The following is a 20,702-nucleotide window of genomic DNA, read 5'->3' on the forward strand; positions in this document are numbered from 1 at the left end:
TGAGCCAACAGCCACAACAAGAGGAGTGCTGAATTCCATGCCACAATGTTGTGGGAGATAGGACTGAGAGAGATGTATGATTCATCATTCAGAACTATTTAGGGGGAAAAAACCCAACTGTAATTTTTTTGTAAGGAGATGCACAAATTCCACAAGTTTCATGAACTCTGAACTGCACATTGGCCACACATCCCCATCTGAAATACACTGGAACATATTTTAAAGACCAGTCACACAACCAAAAATGTTTTCTTTTCCTTTGAAGATAATTTGTTCACCTCTTTCAGGCATGCCTGGCAGTAATTTTCTATGCAAGTAAAAGACTAAATTAGCAAAGAAATGTAAACAGGTTAAACTCTGCCTGGGATAACCTGGGAAGAGGGAGGTGAAAGTTTCTTCTAAGGCGCCAACTATCTGCCTCCAGAGCTGGCATATAATTGCCCTGAGTCTGACAAAAAGCAGACCAGCAACAGTGCAAAGCTCTCAGGGAACATTTAAACTGTGATAACACCAGAGAAGTGAGTACATGATGGCAACTAGTGCTTTCTTATGAATTAAAATATAATTCATAGAAATCAAATACGATTTATATGTAAAAGGAAAATAAATATGGCTTGTATGCCTGAGAAATACTTCTTTAATACAGATGTTTCCTTATAGATTTTGAGAGAATAATAAACAGGGAAGTTATTCATATAGCACAGTCAAAAATATTACTTGATTGTTTTTGCCAGTTGTCAAAAAGCCCCTTGCCAGGAATAAAAATTTTTAGAAGATCTGAGTCGGTACAGAAAAAAACCTCCAGCACAGCATGAGCCAGGAAGCCCCCAGGTTTCTATCAGCAAACCAGGAGCTCATTGCTCTTTACAGCTACCTGAAGAGGGGAGGTGAAGAGAGCAGTGCTGATCTCTCCTCCCTGAGATCCAGTCCAGAACCTGAGGGATTGGTTCAAAGCTGTGGCAGGGGAAATTTTGACTGGACATTATGAAGCATTTCTTTACCAAGAGGGTGGTAAAACACTGAATTAGTTTTCCTAGAGAGGCGAGTAATGCCCTAGGCCCAGCAGTGTTTGGGAGGCACTTGGACAATGTCCTTGGTAACACACTTTGAATTGTGGTCAGCCCTGAACTGAACAAAGCTCAACTAGATGGACATTGTAGGCCCATTGCAACTGAGTCTTTATTCTATTCTATTCTGTTCCTTCCATTCCATTCCATTCCATTCCATTCCATTCCATTCCATTCCATTCCATTCCGTTCCACCCTGTATTTCTATCAAGCTAGAAAGTTAATAAAAGCTTTTCTTACACCCATGCTTATGTGGTTCATTACACAGGGCTGGATTTAATCCTGCCTCCCTCCAAGGCTTTGCAGGAACAGTGCCGCCCATGTACAGATTTTTCTCAAACACTGGTATTAAAAGATGAAAGTATAAAAGGTGACTCTGGATGCTCCTCCTAGTAGTTTAAGGGGAAAATGCAAAGCCTGAATGATTCTAAGAACAAATCCAGTGAAAAAAGCTGGCAGTTTAATTAATGTCATTCTCAGACCCAGATGTCTGCCCATCAGCACACTTCACATTCATACCTCAGGATAGCACAGCCTTCTATTAGCATGTTTAAAAGAAGCTAAGTGGTGTCCGGGCAAAACCAAAATATAGAGGTTGTATCATTTACAGGAATACACACATGCACATTTTTAATATAAATATGTCACAGAACAAGTAATCTTCAAATGAAATGTTCGGTTTTACTATCAAACGTCTTTAATGCTAGAAAAACATAAACTGAGCTTAAAAATAAAACTACATAAATGCCTCGGTACCAGCAATAAATTGAGAATAATTGACCTTGTCCTATCAAAGGATGAGTGTATCTTTAGATCTTAAGTGCTGTGAATGGTTATGAACAGGCTTAAAGTACTGAGCAATGGCAAGCTAAGCACAACATGCACAGTGCATTTCCCAGGGTATTAAATAGCCAAGGTTGGTAGAACCTCTCCCTCTCTCCCTTGGTTTAGTCTTAGGGTGTTTGATTTCTAAAACTACAGTCCATACAATATCACACATCAGTCCTATCACTCTTTACACTAATTAGGTATTTTATTATCAAAAAGACACCTCGTACTATCCTGGTGCATCTGTGTCTCCTTTCTTATGGCTACGAGCCTGATCCCAGCTTTTAGAAGGACTGGCACTGTCTTGCCTCACAAGGAAATTTTCCCCTTCTGCTCCACTTGATGAGGAGCATCGAGGAGAGAACACTTCCTGTGGTGCGAGGAAAATAAGGCAAATCATTTTGTCCTCATGGTAGAAAGCCGAACCCTCATCCCTGCCAGCAGCCTGGAGTGGGATCGGCGTGTCCACCCACCACTGCTGAAGGCCAGTCCCTCATGGCACACCAGCATGGCCTGAGGAAGGTCAGAGGCTGCCCATGTAACATCACAGTCAGCCAAACACCAGCACCAGAGCCTAAGGACCCCAAGAGATAACTGCACTGCCATTCACCAGCAGCCTCCACCTCAGGTGTAAGACTCATTTTCTCACAAATACTCCTAGATAACAGTTCCCTTTGTCAGTATCACCTTTGGAAGCATGATGCATATATTTTACATGTATGAAACCAAATAAAGCAACAGCCAAAACAGCAACTGTGGGCAGAACTGATAAAGAATTTCCGGTTTATATGCTTCTGCTCAGATTCTGCCAATCATGTTGTGAAGCCTGCACAATATCCTTTGTCATGGTAACCCATGTGGATGGAGGGGCTGGAAGTCCATCCAGCCCACCCATCCCTGAACCATGGTGCTTGCAGCCATGGACCTTAAGTATCACAACAGGCAATAAAATACACACTTAATCCAGCAGTATACCTTTTTACAATCATTGTCTTGAAAATTCAATATTCAGTAGAACAATAAAAATTTAAGTTTCAGAAGTTATTGGTCTAAGATAACTGAATCACATACATTCCTCATTTGTTCAAAACCAAAACAACCCAAACCAACCAAAAATAAACCCTAACAAAGAAAAACAACAACAAAAAAACCCCAAACACATACACAAAAAAAATGTAATCCACTTCACCATTTGAAGGTATTTAGTTTTCACAGCAAACATAGCACAATGGTGCTATTGGGTGTACTACACCTGAATCTTGCATTCTTTGAGCAACCAAGATTGATTTTCCAGTACTTTCACATCCATTATCATGGAGGAACACAGGGAAGACTTGTGAAATAAGACAAGAAGTAGCAGATTATGTTCCATGCTAGAATCACTGGGTGTTTAATAGCACTGCTTTGGCTACTGCCAACACAGAACAACAGTGCCACCAGCACTACTGCAATCAGGAAAAATAAAAATAAATTTTAAAAAAAAGATAAAAGAATCTGCAGGTTCTTTTGCTTACGTTTCTATCAACACAGAATGGCATTTATGTTCTCATGAAACAAGGAAGAAGCAAAACACAAAAATTTTGATGGCTTAACATTTTGCATTGTTTTAGTAGATCTGAGAGAGCAAATACTTATGAAACTATTGAATTAGGAACTGGAAATTTTACAAGGTTTAAGAAAGGCTACTGTAGACAGAACAGAAAGTAATATGAAAATTTTACATATTACTTCACAGAGGGATTTCTAAATCTCCCTTTCCAAAACATTCACTCTTCAGCTCTGCCATAGCTTGAAGATGTGAACACACTATGTGGACATGCCCATGCAGATGGACAGATGTACACCTGCACATATAATCCACATACATGTACAGTGATTACCCAGTGTTCTTTTCCAATTAATATTATTTTTATGGACCATACTGGAAAGGAGATGAGAGGTTATTGCGTCTCTTGCACTTTATACCATGTGTTGCTGTGTTGCCAGTCTTCTGAAAGCCTGATAAGTTCTCATTTCAGACAAATTACTCCTTCTCTCCACAAATGTTTATGAGAACTAAAAATTAAATGAAAATGGCAAGAGATGTCTGCTTTTATTATTCCATAGGAAACGATCATCAAACTGCTGAAAGCTCTGAAAAAAAGCCTGTTTTCCATCAACTGCATGCCTATCTTGATGAAAGATCCCAAATTATTCTGGAATGACTTACATCCTTCTTGCCCTGTACCCCTCCTTCTGCAATACAGACAGCATATTTTAGGCCATACAGTAACTCAGCACATCAAGGACAAAGCTTAATGTAAGCTTGAGACAGAGGCCATACTCTGATTGAGCCATCAATTAGGAAGAAAATTGTGGCTTTCAAGATCTCAGTATGTCAGCAGAAGGATTCGTAGCTCTGACAAGTTGTTGGGATCGGCGCACTGCTCCTTTCTCAGAACATTTGGATTACTGTTTGCTCTCAGTTGCAGAAGAAAAATTCGCTTTTAAACCAACTGGAGTTACTCTGTCATCTCAGAGAGCACAACTTTCCCTGGATGGGTAAATGTGAAGGAAAATCCATTTGTTTCTATAAATATGCAGGACTTTTTTCTTTAAATATTGACATCTAGACCCTTATAGATTTCTTAACCTTTAGTCTATCAGCACAGTTGCGGTCACCCAAATATGTGCCTGGTCTGTGGTAAAACTCTGCTAGCTTTGTGACAGCTATAGATCTGTCAGATGTCAGAAGCTGTTCCCAAGGAAACATCAGGAAAAAGGGTTATGGGAAGTGTTGAAAATATGTTCTGAAGGTCTGCTAAGAGCAAGAAAGCCCACCTCTCTCCATGAAAAAATCAAAAATAGATACAGACCACTATAGCAAAGTTCAAGATGATGAGAACAACAGAAGACAAAAATTTGAAATTCAGTGATAAAAACAGAATTATCATTTTAGCAACATTTGGGTTTTATTCACTGAGGAGAAAACTCTCTTTGTGGAGAGAGAATGGGATCTATTTCCAAACTATATACCCCCTTGAAAGAAAAACTGTAAGCTTCTTCCTTCTTTTACTAGTAAGCTGATGTTTATTCATGTGCATGGAGCTACCGCACAGACCTCTCACAGCATGACGAGTGTGCTGGCTGAAAGGTATGATAGATGACGACTATCACCAGAATTTTTAAAGCAGGATGCTCAAGCTTGGCTGCTTAACCTATATTTAGCCTGCTAAATAAGCGGCCTGATTTTTCAAAGTGCAAAGTGAGAATTGCCATGTCTGTCACTTCCAGAGGGAGACTGGCACGCTGGCCACTCCATGGTGTTTGGCATATGACACCACAGCCTGCCCCTGACCCCAGGACCGTGCCACAGGTACCCACCACCACACACTCTGACGCACAGGTCTCACATGCTGAAGCCCAAGAAAACTGAAATGTCTGTTGGCTTCCCAGGATACTCAGCACTTCAGAAAACCAGGACACTTATTTAGGAGACTAAATATGGATATAAGACCCTAGTGCTAAAAAAAATTGGCCCATTTAAGAAGAAAGGATGTACGCCATCACCTTGGAGCTCCCCAGCAGACAGGACTGAAGAGAAGCTCTGGCTCTGCAGCACTCACTCGAAAATCAGCTCCTTTCAAGACTGATGCTCTGCCCTACCCTGGGACTTCTGAAGACCTTACAGCGTGAAGAAGCATGGGATGAGTTACAATCAGAGTGAGAATTGGATAACCCTTTCCCAGGGGCCTCACTAACATCTCACTCAGGTGTAACAGAGTTGCAGTCGCTGAGCAAAACATCTACTACAGCTGCCACCCCTGCGCCCCTGCTGAAGGGAAGCTGATCAAGTCAGCATTTCTGCCTGGGAGAGAGAGGGACATTTAAGCACCCACGCAGGGGTAGCAGGGCACATTGTCTCCTAAGAGATAAGGTTCCACCTTTGTCCATCTCACAGCTGTAGGTATGGCACCTACACCACACAAGAGTCCTTCCCTCACGTGCTGCCACCACAACAGGTGCTTCCTGACCCAAAAAGGAGGCAGAACCACCTGACTGGAAACTAATTCTGACCATGGCATGCTTGGTTTGTAGCCAGGTACCAGAGGAAAATTGGTTCCATATTTTCCCAACTCGCTCTTCACTCATCTGACCCAAGAGAAACAGCACAAACCAGGGAAGCAGGACAGATTTCCAGATCATTTAGAGGTGCACATAAGCTAGCTGCAGGTACCTCCAACACGTCAGATCTCTTCCTGCTTTCCCCTCATTGCCTGCAGGTCTTCCCCTCCCTCACCCACTTGTGGAGCCAAATCCTTTGGGGCAGTGGCAGCCTCCCATGCCGTGCCCACACTGTGACCCTCTCCTCTCCTTCACCTCCACACACCTGCTTTCCCAGCTTTATAGAGAAAAGGGATCATTTGGCTTTGATATTCACAACATTCTGATTTTATACTTCATTTTGCCAGTGATGCAGAGAGATAATCAGAAAGGCACCATGACACAAGCCACAAGCAGTACTGCACAGAGTATACTCTCCTCTGAAAATTTATTTGTATTCCCTTCTCTAGAACAAAGTTATAGGAAGGGGAAACTAAATCAGCTTTTCTTCCGGGGTAAGGGAGCACACTTTGTAGCATTTAGACTGCTGCAGTAATTCTTACCAAGCTGAGACTCTTGCACAGCTTCACCTGATAAGAAAAGCTCTAATCACCACTTTTTCTGAATTTGGTATGATGGTATTACCAAAATATAGTAATAAGTAACAACAACAACAACAACAACAACAACAAATCTTTTAAAGCTCCTTGTAAGAAGCAGAAAGGGAAAAAAATCATTTGGTTACACAACTCTTGAATATTGTTGACTGACTAATTAAAATGCAATAGAGCAGAAAAAAGTGCACAGACGATGCTTAGGATGTAATGTAAAGAGCAATCACAACCACTCAGTGGGGCTTAGCAGGTCTGAAACAGTATCTAATTCTGCAAACTCCAGAAAGGTACTGCATAATGTAAACCCTATTGCTCTGCACACTCTAATGAAAAATGCCTGCTTTTGGATTGAATTGCATACACATTTATTGTGAGTCCAGCATGATAAAGAAAACAAGCATTGTGCACTTAAAGATGTTGCCTCATTAAAAGAAGCTGAAAGAAATCCATTGTTACAGTTTCTATGACAGAATTAAGAAACAGGGTGACAGGTGGCCTATTACTATTTTTAAATGGACTAAACTTGCATATATACAGACACAAGGCACATATTTCCTTTGATATTACAGTAGGTACCTGCGACTTGCTATTGCAAGGATCTTTATTAAGCAAATGTGCATTTAGTAATGCCTGCAGATTTATAAAACTATTTACTTGCCCTACAATTTGGAATACATAGCTTTGGAATCTTACAACTATTCTTTCTCAGAAAATAAGAAGATAATGATAACTGCTCTGGTAGGAATATGCTTTCAGGCATTGTTACAAATAAACATACACGTTTTACCTACGCTTACGTTAAAAAGTTCAGAGATTTTAGCGCTGAGATTTAATCCACTTGCAAGCACACATCTTTGTATCACTAACCTGCCAGCTAGCTTCCCGTCGCAGCCCTTTTATCCAGCTTTCTTCCAAGTCCTTATTCTCTCTCGTGGATATTTCATCCATAGCTGATGGAGCTTGCACAAACTCGATTGGCCACTGGCTGTTACACTCTCTTTGTAAGCCTTTACCGAGGCAGCAGCAAGTGCAGTTCGGTGACAGACTGTCATGAAGAAAATGTCACACCACGGGTGGGGGGAAGCTAGGGGGGAGAGGGAATGGGAGGGGAGGGAAAGGGTCGACACGGAGGATCCACACGCGAAAGGATGTGGGGGAGCGTGGCCGCAGTCTGACACGTCCCCGCTGGTCCGGCAAAGGCACCGCTGCAGCCAGGGAGTTCGCAGGCTAATGACAGAGGGTTGGTGACATTGTGGAGCAGCCCTAATTAGATGTAAAGTATAGTAGAACTGCTAATACTATCCAAAGCCTTTCCCAAAAGTGTCTTTTTCACGTATTGCAATAATTGTCTCATTTGGTGTCACTATAATTAAGACTGCATTGGGGGGGGGAGTGTGGATTCAAGCAAAGGAAATACAAATAGCTGCTGGGTCTGTTTAAAAGAAAATATTTCAGTGTATCTGTTTGAAAAGTGCTTCCTGAACTGCTCTGCAGCCAATAAACATGAATAATAATACAGGCCATTTTGATAGAAATGGGTTCATTACCATACTGGCTGCTGAGCTCTTTCAGAGCGCAGGTTCAGCAATGCAGAAATGGGTTCAGCAGGACACAAGTATTTCAACCCCAAACCAGAAAAAATTAGTCCCAATGTAAGCTATTTAACAAAAACTGCTTGCACTTGCTCTCTGTGCATCACACCAAGAGATGCCTGCCACATACCCTGAACACAGCCAGGCTCTCCTTATGATGTTCTTTATCATTCCTTCACCCAGCACCACCACACCACCATCTCTCATCAAGAGACAGCTTACTCTCCCCATCAACTCCTTAAAATGCCCTCTAGAACTGTTTTACCAAATTAAAAAAAAAACCAAACCAAAAAACAAAAAACCCAGAGTTTTTTACTGCTACTTTATTGTAGCATTTATCACAGATTCACTGAAAACATTGAGCTCACTGCACATGGAAATCAAGGTTTCAGTCAGTGACAAGGAACAAACTCTTGTTTGGAAGTACTGCTTTGGTACAAAAATCAAATATTAATTTTTAATTATGCTTTTAGCTGAAACAACTCTTTCGTGTAGAAAAAAATACACTGTGATAACTTTAAAATTCATAAAGCTTATGACTATTAGGATGAGATTTTCTTTTTAGAGTGTTGACTCTCTGTCATTCACATTGTTTTTTTACTAAACAGACAAAAAAATTTGATTAATTTTTAGACTCCTATTTTCTCCCGGGGATTTTCATTTGCAGATCCCAGCCAACCTTCCTGGGCTGCGACAGATCTTTGCACAGGGCTGCTGAAATACAAACAATAGCCCCTCCCTCTACACATTTCTTCTAGGCTGCTGGAAAACATTTCCATCTTTATCAGGCTTCACATACACCACTTGTTAAAAATTTGGGGTCTTTCCACAGCTTCACAATGTCTTTTCCATAAAACAAAGTGTACCAAACAGTACTTAGCCTATGCTGCTCCACACTGTGGCACCATCCCTGAGCCTTCTTCCTGTAGCTCCAATTTCTCCCCTCTTATTATGTTTTTCCTCTCCTTTCTCCCGCTAGTTAAACACTCAGAGAAGCTTGGGCAGTGTGGGTTTCTGCTGCATTCAGTGTGACTTTTGGAATTGTGTTACGTACCGGAAGCATGCCTGGACACCAGGTCCTCTTACACATATGGATATTTATTTTTAGATCCAGCAGCACAAGGTAAAGCAGTACAAACACCAGAAGGAGCCAGATGCTTACACAGAGGTAGCATCAGGCTGGCAACAAAAGGGATGCAAAGGGACCTTTCGTTCATATATTATTAGAAATGTGCTGTCTGGGTGAAAAAAACCATTAATTTTACCTAATAAAACAGAGACACCAGGCAAAGATAACCCAAAGTCACTGACCTAGGCCTGGTGGGATCCTGTGCCTAACACGAACCACCCTGTTCAGCAGCAAAATAGTGCTTGATCCACATGAGCAGGGTGACAAAGGGCCCCCAGTACTGCCCATGCCAAAACCTTCCTCCCAGATGATAACAAAATATAACAACACAGACAACAAATCCTTGAGATTTTTAAGAGTGCTGGCATTTGTGAAAGGCAGCATCTAAGCAACAGCTGGTCTTATTTTGGAGAGGTACAATAAAAAAATTAAAAACAAAGCAGGAGGAATTCTTGTCTTACTCTGCATATGGCACAGACAGATGCAAACCAACACACCGACATCCTCATACTGGGCCAGAAGCATAATTCTAAATCTGAGATGGATAGTGCACAGAAAGGGCTGGGTGATAATAGTAAATATTAGCAGTGCTCCCAGTCTAAGCTCCTCTGGACTGCAATGAATTATTTCATGCTTTTCCCTTGTCTTTTTTACCACCATGTAATAGCCAAAATTGCACATGAGCTGAAAGAATATGAAGACGTTTATTGATGGAAATCAAACTACCTTTTTCACCCACAGTGTCTTTGATATGTTAGAGCCTGAAGCAAAGAAAATATAATAAAAACAATATATAGATGAGAACTTCAATTTTTCGCTACGCATGAATCTGTCACTTATTTGCTAGGAATCAAATCTGACTCCACAGAGTTAAAGAAGCTCCATACATCATTCTCCATAATCCAGTACCCAGCTCAAATGTACCTTGCTTGAAGTTTATACAACACACTTGATTTTACACTAAACAAAACATCTCCTGATATTACAGCTTTGAGTCTAAAAGACTTTTGCTGCAATTCTATCTCCAATAGTAAGAAACTGTGAGAACAGATTTATCAGAACAAGATGACAGGGATGCTTCAAAAATCCATCCTGAGGATTGGGTTTGACTCTTAACAACAGGCTATTTTTTTTTTTCAGATATCCCCAATTTATCACTGTGATACCACTATACAGCTGGCAGCGGCATGAAGAAACAAAAGTGAGGAAAACATGAAGGTGTTTTTGAATACTGAACTGCTACCCAGGCATATCCTGTTTCTTCAAAACCCTTGAACTATGAAATGGGCGCTGCTTCTGGGCAAGGACTGGCCTCTCACCCTCACACAGCCCTTCCCTGCCTAGCCAGCCAAGCACAGTAGCACCACCTGTGTTGGATATGGTCAGGATGATTCATCTCCACCAACCAAGGTTGCCTGGAGATCTCCAATGGTATAATCAGGAATGAAGCAGGAGAGAATTTGGGTGCCTCCTGGTGATATCACTGCTATAAAGGTCTTTTTTGGAGAACTGAACTCTGCTCTTAGGAGATGCAGCATCATGGTGGATACCAGCAGACTAACTGATACAGTTATTGGAGGGATGCAAGGATAAACACAAGCTCCTTCAAAATCTATGGTGAGGTCATCTAAGACACAGCACAGAATGGGTTCACAACATTTCAACAGCTTTCTCTGAACGTATTATGTTCTCCTCGCAGTCCTAAATATGCCCTCCTTTCATTTCCATCTCCCTAACCAAACATTGTACTCTGATCTCTGTTACCAGTTCCACATGAATTAAACCATGAACTCTACTACCTGGTATGTATGAAGATCTTGCTACAGTTTTGCTTTCCTGCCACGTGTAACCATTGCAGCCTTGCAATAACCCTCATTTCTGAGTTATCTCATCAGAGGATGATGGAGTGAACTTGTGAACTTACTAAGGGATCCCTGGGATCCCTCAGTGCAGAACATCTCCATCCATTTCTGCCTCTTGGGTCACAAGTTTTCAGCATGTTGTCAATGCCAGACTCGTGGCTGACACCTTAATTCATGGAGACATGAGATTTAAACTAAAGAGACCCCTCTAGCACTTTCTAGGAAACTGAGGAGGAAGAACTGATAAATGTCTTCAAATATAATTCAGATCAAGGAGCATTGCATGGCAATATATGAAAGGGAAAAATCCTGAAGTACATCTTAACTTTTAACTATACAGTGGCTTGTGAGGGTAAAATGTAAGTTGTCCCTGAACTAAATCCAAGCCATAGCTACATAATTTCCTCCACAGCCCATATTAAAAATACTCACACAGTGCTCTTACTCATCAGCCAGGCTACCCTTAAGATGTCTGCAGAACAGCCCAGACCCAGTAAAGAGCATTCCACAGGGAACTGTTGTCAAACTTGCAGTACTCAGGTTATGTCCCAAACAGAGCAGGGACAATTTCTGATGATGATATTCATCTCAACTGAATTGTGGAATGTAAATGCCACCTGTCCATACCTGATTAAGGTCTCTTTACTAAAGGTGAGAAAACAAAGGGACCTGTGGAGAGCAGGTCACCCAACTTTAGCTCAGGCTGATATAAATCATCACCCTCATGGACATGTCTTTGCCAACAGTGGGAGAAACTGAGGGGACTCCAAGACCTGTACACCTAATGCCCAAATGGCCCAGTTGGTGCAGTAGAATCCCCAGCTCTTGGCTCCATGCACAGTTGGTATCTTTGTGGATAGAGTTTACAGTCACCTTGTCTCTCTAAATACCATGCCCACGTACTGTGCAGTGCATATGGCCAAGACCAAGCCACAAACACACTCACAAAAGTGTGCAACACCTTTTCTGGCTGCCAGCGCAAAGCACAGCATTGTGTGAGGGCTGCTATGGGAAAATGAACTCCATCTCAGCCAGATCCAATACAGAACCTCCTAAGAACTCGGAGATCTACAGATCCCACTTTCCTCCTGGCCCCTGCTACAAAAGGACTCCAGCATCTTCTCCCACATATTTGAGATCATACAAAGCTCATATCTCACTCCCAAACTTAAAACTTAGCTTAGAAAATACCAGTGAGAAAGGAGACTTGATTCATTCCCCTTCAGTGAAACTTGGGCTCATGAAATCCCCTGATCACTTCTAGAAGTATAGGTTAGACAATTAACCCCAGCAGAGGTTTCGGGTGCCTGCTGCTGAAGGCAACTCCCTCCTGATGGAGCCCCTGCACGCTGCTGCAGCTGCAGAACTGCAGCACCTGGCAAGGTGAGGGTGTGACAGATCAGCACAGCTTAGACCTACCTGTTCTCACATGTATTGCTGCATGTGCCGCCTAAATTGATTACCTGTTGACAGTTGCCATCAGAGCATCACACTGTGTGGCATTCCACAGGCTGACAAAGAGCTGCATTTTCCCTACCTTAACCTAAGTGTCCTTCGAGTAGAGGAGCTTGCTTTGTCTGCTAACCACTCAAGGAGGAGCTTCTTTCTCTGTCTTGCCTATCTTGCAACTTTCAAGCTCCTGCCTGAAAGAATTACTCATTTGTTAGTGCCAGACTGTCATCTCTTTGAAAGCAGAGCCATGGAATCTTAACAGACTGGATGTACATGGCTGTTAAATTTATTAGTTAAGAAAAACAGCAAATGACAAGTGAATAAAGCACTCCTTGGGACATTCGGACTACAGATTTTGTATAAATCAATACCAAGTGTTATAAAATGTCAGAAAATACCAAATGAGGAGAAGGGAATCAATAGATACCTTCTGGATTAAATGAGTGATGAATATTCTTTACCAACAAAAACAAATTAAACTACAAAAACCCCTATGCTAAAGCATTATCCAGCCTCTTATTGAAACCCCAATGGAAGGTAAATCAGGGATAAGGATGAAAACTCTGTCCTTAAACAGCACCACTGAGGAAAAGGGGGACAGAAAGAAGGAGCAAGAGGAGAACAACTAAATTACATTGACACAAGTTGAAAATGAAATATTGAGTCAAACATGTTCCTATTCATCCTGAATTCCCTTCATTTTGCTGAGCTTGAGTCACAAAGACAGTGGCCATCTGATTGTAATGTGTCTGCTCAACACTCTGATTCCAATACCTGATTTCTGATGTCCATACAATATTATAGTCCTGAACAGGTTAATGATTTTATAGATATTTTGCCTTTGTGGTTCTGGATCACACCTCTGTCGCAGGCTCTTGGAGCCCAGCTGCTGTAGCATCTTAGGCCAGCCGCCCAATGGAAACCCTGTGTAGGTAGCATCCTAGGTCAGGCACGCAATGGAAACCCTGCTGTACAGTCAGAATAGTAAAATAGAAAACAGAAGACTTGGGTTCACACACAAAGGTTTTTTTATCATCTGTAAGTCTGCCCTCAACACAGGGCATCACTTCATCAAGGTACAAATTTCTGCTTCTAACAGGCCCCTGTTTACAAAAGCCCTGTGTCACACACAAATCATGACCTGCCATGAATGAATGCATTAACTTTTTCTTTTAATAGTGGAAGTAGAATGCATGCAGAAAAAAATCTGGTATTACATATAATGGAAATACATATGTCTTCCAGACTCCTGCTGAAGACTATATTACTACATACTCCTCACTCCACTTTGCAGAAGTAGGTCAAAGAAGGTCAATGAAAATAGAACATGGAAAATCCCTCCTATGACAATTGTCAGAAAAGAAAAGGTTGTTTTTTTCATTTTAGTTTCAGGAAGAAAAATTATTAGCACCCAACATGATACAATTTTCTAGAGAAGGCAATGGTAAAAGGAGTGGGTCCATTCTTTCTGATTGTCAAAAGAAGGCAAGGACATAGAACAAAAGTCAAAGGTGGCAGATTCAAATAAACAAAATCAAAGGTTTTTTTCAGAAACATCTAATTAGAGATTGGAACTCAATACTGAAAGTAGTGCCTGAGGGAAAAAATGTATCAACTTTCCACAAGTGTTAATGCAACTATAATACTAAGCAATTCAAACAACACAGACACCACTAACAAAGGTATGTTCTTCACAATACATGCCAGCCTAGAAAGCTGAAGGTTCACATCAGGAGCAATGCAGGATGACATGTCTGACCACCCTGATGATCACCCAACCCTTGTCCATCCTTCGCTGAAAACAGCTGCTGCTGGCCCAAGGTCCATCTACTCCAGGTGTACGAGAGGGCTGAAGAGGTGTTGGAATCCCCCTGGCCGTACAGATGAACCCTGGATGCTGTTGCTTTACTGGGTAGGCAGCTATTGTACTTGATGTAGGCTGCCCTGGAGATGTGTGCTCAGGGTGTTCTCAGGCTTGACAGCTTTATCGAATTTATAATCCTCAGTGCAAAGGGACTGAAAGGTAAACATCAATCTCATTTCTCTGCATCCTTCTCACCTAAACACCTATTCATTATCAGCCACTTAAATATTTCCGACCTGCAAGCAAGACAGGTCCCAAAATCTCAGGTATGGCCAAAAGTAGCTGAACAAGTCCATACAATTACCTTCAAGCTCATGATTCTGTTCTGGTAAGACTCGAAGGACTCTGTAAGAAACAGCAGAGCTAATGTGAGCAACTCTCCCACTCCAGGGAGCAGAAGGCAATGTTTTCAATTAGTGAAGAGAGAAACCCTTCATCATCTGAGGGGAACAGGAGCATGGGCATCTATCACACTGCAGTGGGCTTTGGGAGATCTGCCTTCCTTTGCCTGGGCAGATGGATCAAGCCAAAGATGCTGCCTCATTTCTCAGTAAATCAGAACCAGCAGAGAGAATACAAAAGAGGATGCTGGCACATATTTCTGCATTGAGAACGCTTATCAGCATTTCTCATAGAAGTCTAGCAAAGCAGATTTGTCATCAAGATTTAGGAGAGGCTGACCAAATGCAGGAGCATTCAACTCCCCATTCCTGCCATCCTAGCACAGCCACAGATTCCAGCCAATGCAGCAAAATGTTCTTCATTTCACTCTGCCTTTTCCTGACCTTTCTAAGGAGATCTCTTCTGTCACTGAAAGAATTTCTGGACAATGTTAATACTTCCTACTGCACAGGGTTTGTATGGCAGGGTTTTGGAAGTGGAGGGGCAAGAGGTGTGGCTGCCATGAAAAGCAGACAGAAGCTTCCCCCATGTCAGCTGGTTCCAGGATGGACCTGCTGCTGGCCAAAGCCAAGCCCCTCAGCAATGGTGGTACCACCTTTCGGATAACATGGTTAAAAGGGAACAAACACTCCTACGCAATTGATGCCTAATCTTTTAATACATTTTTCATATATTTGTCGCTTTGTAGATTTCTAAAACATGGATGTAACTCCCAATACTTTTCCTACCCCTTTTCCCCTACATTCCAGAAGAATAAACTAGTCTTCTAACACATATTATTCTACATTTCTGAAATATTATTTAGTCTTGCCTCTTTAGTCAAGGACATCTTATTTTCTTTTACCTTGCATCCTAGGCATAATAAATATGGGGCTAGAAACTCAGAGGGAGTGCCTCCAAATGGGGCAGAACCAAAAGGGGGGATTACTTAACTAACTACTCTTCTATTAGACACTATTGTCAAATATGCTAATTTGTTAAACTTATAAAATTGTATAAGTCCTGTATCATGTGTGTATTTTGCCATATTTGCACCTGGAGGCCTCCAATTAAAGACCTGCTTTTACATTACTTCCTATATTAATATTGTGTCAAAAGTATCTTGTTTTGTTTCTAGATTTTGAAAGGCATCACAACAACGACCAGAAGAACCTGTGGGAGGAACAGCCCTGCAGACACCCAGGTGACTGAAGAAGGAGGCAGGGAGGCACCTGAGCAGAGATTCTCCTGCAGCCCAAAGTCCAGAGCACGGTGAGAAAGGATGTGCCCCTGCAGCCCATGGAGCTCCACAGTGGAGCAGAGATCCACCTGCAGCCCATGGAGCACCCCATGCCAGAGAAGGTGCAAAGAGTCTGTGATCCTGTGAAAAGCCCAGGATGGAGCAGGCTCCTGGCAGGACCTGTGGAACAGTAGAGAAGTTCACACTGGAGCGAGTTTGCTGATAGGACCTTTTACCCCTTGGCCATCCATGCAGGAACAGCCTGTTCCTGAAGGATTGCACCCTGGGGAAGGAACCCACACTGGAGCAGTTAGTGTGAACTTGAAGAAGGTCACAGAAGATTGTTCCCCATAGGAGGGACCCCATGCTGGAGCAGGGGAAGAGCAAGAAAAGGAGGAAGCAGCAGAGCTGACATGTGATGAACTGACCACAACCACCCTCATACCCCATTTCCCTGTGACTGAGAGGAGAAGGGTTATATTTCCTCTCTCAGTTCAGCTGAGAAGGGGGGTGATGGAGGAGCTTGGTAGGCACCTGGCATCCAGTCAACCCGCCAAGATTACAGCTGGCTTCACACACTTGCTCTCTAAATCCCCTGTGACACTATTCCAGTGCTGCACATATAGTAGCCCAAATCCTTTGCTGAAGCCTCCTTATTCCTCCTAAAGCACCTACAGGGGGACTTTTGCAGATGATTCCTGAGCAGCTGGAATAAGAGACCTATTTTGTGCAAGCTCTACCTGTTGTTTGTTATTGTAAAAAGCCTTCTCAGTGGAAGCTGAACTGAAAGCACGCCAGCTCACTGGTGCTGCTTGCTATTTCAGGCAGTGTCATGAGCCATACAGTCTGCTGGTATTTGTGCTTCAGTTTCACTGCATGACTCCAGCCACTCAGGATCTTTATGAAAGTAATACATTCCAACCTAATCTACAACTAAATTAATGTCAGAAGTAAGACAGTGCCCAAGTGATCAATAAGTGGAATTTTCCCTACAGAAATATTAGAAGCAACTCACATCAATAAGCCTCAAATTTATGGGGCAATTCAGCTCTTCCATTTACAGCTTGAATAACTGGCCTTTGTATAAGATATTACATTACTAAATAACGTGAGCTAAAAGGAGCTTCTCTGGTGCAGTCCCTGCCCTGCAGCACCCACAGATTTCAGGGGCCAATTTCAGCAGATGTAGTGAGGGACCTGAGGTGTCCTCCTGAACCACACCCCTTTCAAAACCAGCACAAAATTATTTCTAAATGCATTATAGGCAACTAAATGCATTATACTCAGACCCACTTCTGGATTTAAACAAAGAATGTTGATGCTGAGACCTTTGAAAGACGAATGAATGACAGTAACTTTGATCTTACAACCATCTATATGGTCATCTTTAAAATGATGCATCAGAGACAATATCCTCTTGAATATTCTTGTTCTTATCAAGAGAGTCATATAAAACTAATCTACAAGAAGAATGGTGTCTATGAGAAAAGAGCAATCCTTCACTAGAACAACTAACAGCATTCTATAATTTCTAATTTTTATGATTGATTTTGTACAAATTAGAAGACCTGATAGAACACCTGAGTGCAAGGATTTGCTTGGCCAAAAGTAAGAAAGTACAGAAAAACCCTTCAGGGCTTTTTTCCCCTTTATAATTTTAGGTCATGCAGCTACTGAAAAGAGAGAAAACAAGCTGAAAATGCTATGGCATGCCATTAATTACAAACCCCCACACCCAAATAAACAAAACCCCACATACAGTTCTCTAAATCCTTCTTATGAAGTCCCTGTTCCCTCTTGCAAACCTAACAAGCATGCTGCTCAGATTTAACAAGTAAATAATTATTGACTGTAGTGAAGAGCAGCATAGGTTGGTGTGCTTGGTGCTCAGTGGAAGCCCTCTAGGCTAACGCTCCAAGGGCAACAAGCAAACACAGCTAAGGACGACAACCCCACCTCAACCACCCTGCAACTGCCATGGGATCCATGGGGAAAAGGGCTGGGAGTTTTCCAAAAAATGCTCTTCAATCTGTAAGAGTTTTATTTTCCTGGAGGCAAATACTAATTTATCATCACTAGCCAAGAATTCCAGCTTTATTTTTACCAGATCCACCTATTCTGTTTCATTCTCTGGGGTAGGTTCACCATTTTCTGCTACATCTCTCTGGAGATCATAAAGTTTCATGGGAACCACAGTACAGCTATTTTCTCCTCTTCTTTTCCCCAAACAGTTGGCTGAACTTAAGACTCCTTAAATTCTCTGAAAATTAGTCTTCAAAATAAAATTTAATAGTAACTAAGGAAGGTGTTTGACTCCAACACCATGGCTTTCTGCTTTAGGAAACTTCAGGAGCTCAGTAAGGTCACCAGTGGCTGTTTTTCATTTCCCATTTATTAAGGGCAACAACTGCTGTGCCATGCTAAAGGCAGAGATTTGTCTTTCACACATTCTATTCTTCTTTCTCGTTTAATATGCTGCTTTTATTTAGGCATTATAATAAAAAGCAGGCAGTCCTGCAAACTAATCATCTTCAGTTGCTCCACCTGATCAATGCTGATGTGGTGAACTTCCAAGTGTCTTCGGATTAATTTCTCACACACCATCACGGACACTTGAGCAACAAATGGCCTGCTCTATTCTTGATAATAGAAGATTAGTAATGCTAAAGCATACAGAACAGAGGAAGGGAAAATGGTAGAAAATTTCCAAGCCCTAGCTTGGGTCAAATCTTGAGGCAAGTTTCCTAGTGAAAGGTGTAAGTTCCTGCAGCCTTTGTGTATGGCTGCAGGAGACACCCACACTTTGTGAAAAGGAAAGAGAACAAAAATCAAATTCATTGTCATTTTACTCTCATGTCCTCTTTAGAGAGGAACTGGAATGAAATTTGCCTACTTTTCTTTCTGAAGTAGGCCTCTGTGCAAGCACTGCCAGCACATGTCCATGTGACACCAGCCCTCAGCGTGATGACTATTGTGGCAGTGTCAGGGTCTGTCAGGAATTTGGCCGCAATTGAAAATTACTCCTTTTTTACTTATTTGAGGATGCAAATGCTCCAAAAAAAAAAAAAATAATGAAAAAGGAATCCTGACTTGTCCCTTTCCCATCAAAGGGTTATTGTGAAATCCAGCTAGCAGTACACAAACTTTGACTAGTGCCTGTGATTTCTTTGCCTCTTCTTTCACTGCAAGACATGTAAAAACAAGTGTCCATAACAGTAGTATTCATCTTAATCACATAAAGCTTTCCTTGGCTCAACATGAATGTGTCTGGAGTCTCCTATCTTTAGTATAGCCCAACCTTATATTGTAGTCCTATTAAGAACTATTATAAAAGACAAGTTTTAAAATTACAGTTTTAATGATAGAAGGCTGGACTAACAATCCTCATGTCAAGAAAGTTACCAGGATTATGCCAAATGTCAGAGGATAAAAATTCTGAAGACAATGGCAATATACACGGATTTGAGTGAGATTGCTTTGATTTCTTAATTCACCTAAATCAGATATGCTGCTTATTTACAGCTAGAGGTAACCCCTAAGGTGCTTGCCACCCTGTCTTTCTCCATTAGCCATCAGGTCTTCTCTTTCACCTTGCAAGTGGAAGTCACTAAAACAAACTGTCTTCTACTTTAGGCATCAGGAGTGGCTCAGATCTTCAGCCTCACACAGAGTTTTGTTCTATAAAGGTTCTTATGGATAGGAACCTCTTATGCTAAAACCTTTTTCAGGACTTTGCCTGGATTTGTTATAAAGCAGTATTGCTTTTATATACATATATATATATATATATATGAGAAATAGATATGTTTATATATATAAGCTCTTTCTAATATGCTTGCTTTTCTTCTGGAGATGTTTATCACCCTGTGTGGCTTCAGGAATGCTGGGAATCCATCAGGACAAGAGTGTGAAGGTAAGCACGCCTCAAATATGGGGTAGCAGTGTCTTAAGTAAGGCTTCTTCATTTTTGTTTGTCACAGGAGAGGCAGCACTGGTCAATCTAGATGGTAAGCCAGGTAAGCAGGCTGGCAAAGTGAAAAGATTAAGTATTTTTTATCACCAGTGCAACATGGAGAATGCATGCGGAGTGCAGAGGGAGAAGAGAGGATGAAACCTTGCCCTAGCTCCCTCTTCACAGAGCACAAGGCAGCTGCATTTCAGGTGGAGGAAAGAAGACAGATTGTGTATTCCACATGTTCCAACAACCCTCAAACCCATGACTTTAATCTCCTTAAGGCATCAGTACAACATCATCTTCCTTGTTGTCCTTCATCTATGTGAATCTGAGCAGATAAGACACTTTAAAAAAAAAGCCAGGGGATGCTCATCAACTCCTCACTTTTATCTCCTCCTCTCATTTCCTTCTTTATTTGAAATACTCAATTTTGTTTTGTCTGAGTGAACTTGTGCTTACCTTCTAGGCCTGTTCCTTTTGTCCTCTTTTTTTTGGTCCCCTTTCCTGCAAAGGCAGCAGGCATGCAGCTGAGAGCACACACACATGTGCATACTGACAGCAAAGTGGCCTCACTGAGCTGGGCAGCACTTTCTGATCCTGCTCCAGGGAAAGCATGTCAGCTGTACCTGGGCTTC

General features: G+C 41.8%; 1 protein-coding gene across 2 annotated transcripts in view; it reads right to left on the reverse strand.

The window, feature by feature from the left end:
* Positions 1-20,702, reverse strand: part of PPARGC1A (PPARG coactivator 1 alpha) — a 368,866-nt gene that overhangs the window by 169,366 nt on the left and 178,798 nt on the right. Inside the window, exon 1 of one of the 2 annotated variants that reach the window (XM_064711887.1) lies at positions 7,460-7,542. The exons of the other annotated variant lie outside the window; for it this stretch is intronic. Coding sequence (XP_064567957.1) covers positions 7,460-7,540 — 81 coding nt within the window. The 5' untranslated portion in view covers positions 7,541-7,542. Of the gene's footprint in view, positions 1-7,459; positions 7,543-20,702 lie in introns of those variants that run through there. 2 annotated transcript variants of the gene reach the window in all.

This window comes from Zonotrichia leucophrys, chromosome 4, assembly GCF_028769735.1.
Source record: "Zonotrichia leucophrys gambelii isolate GWCS_2022_RI chromosome 4, RI_Zleu_2.0, whole genome shotgun sequence".
Classification (NCBI taxonomy): Eukaryota; Metazoa; Chordata; class Aves; order Passeriformes; family Passerellidae; genus Zonotrichia; species Zonotrichia leucophrys.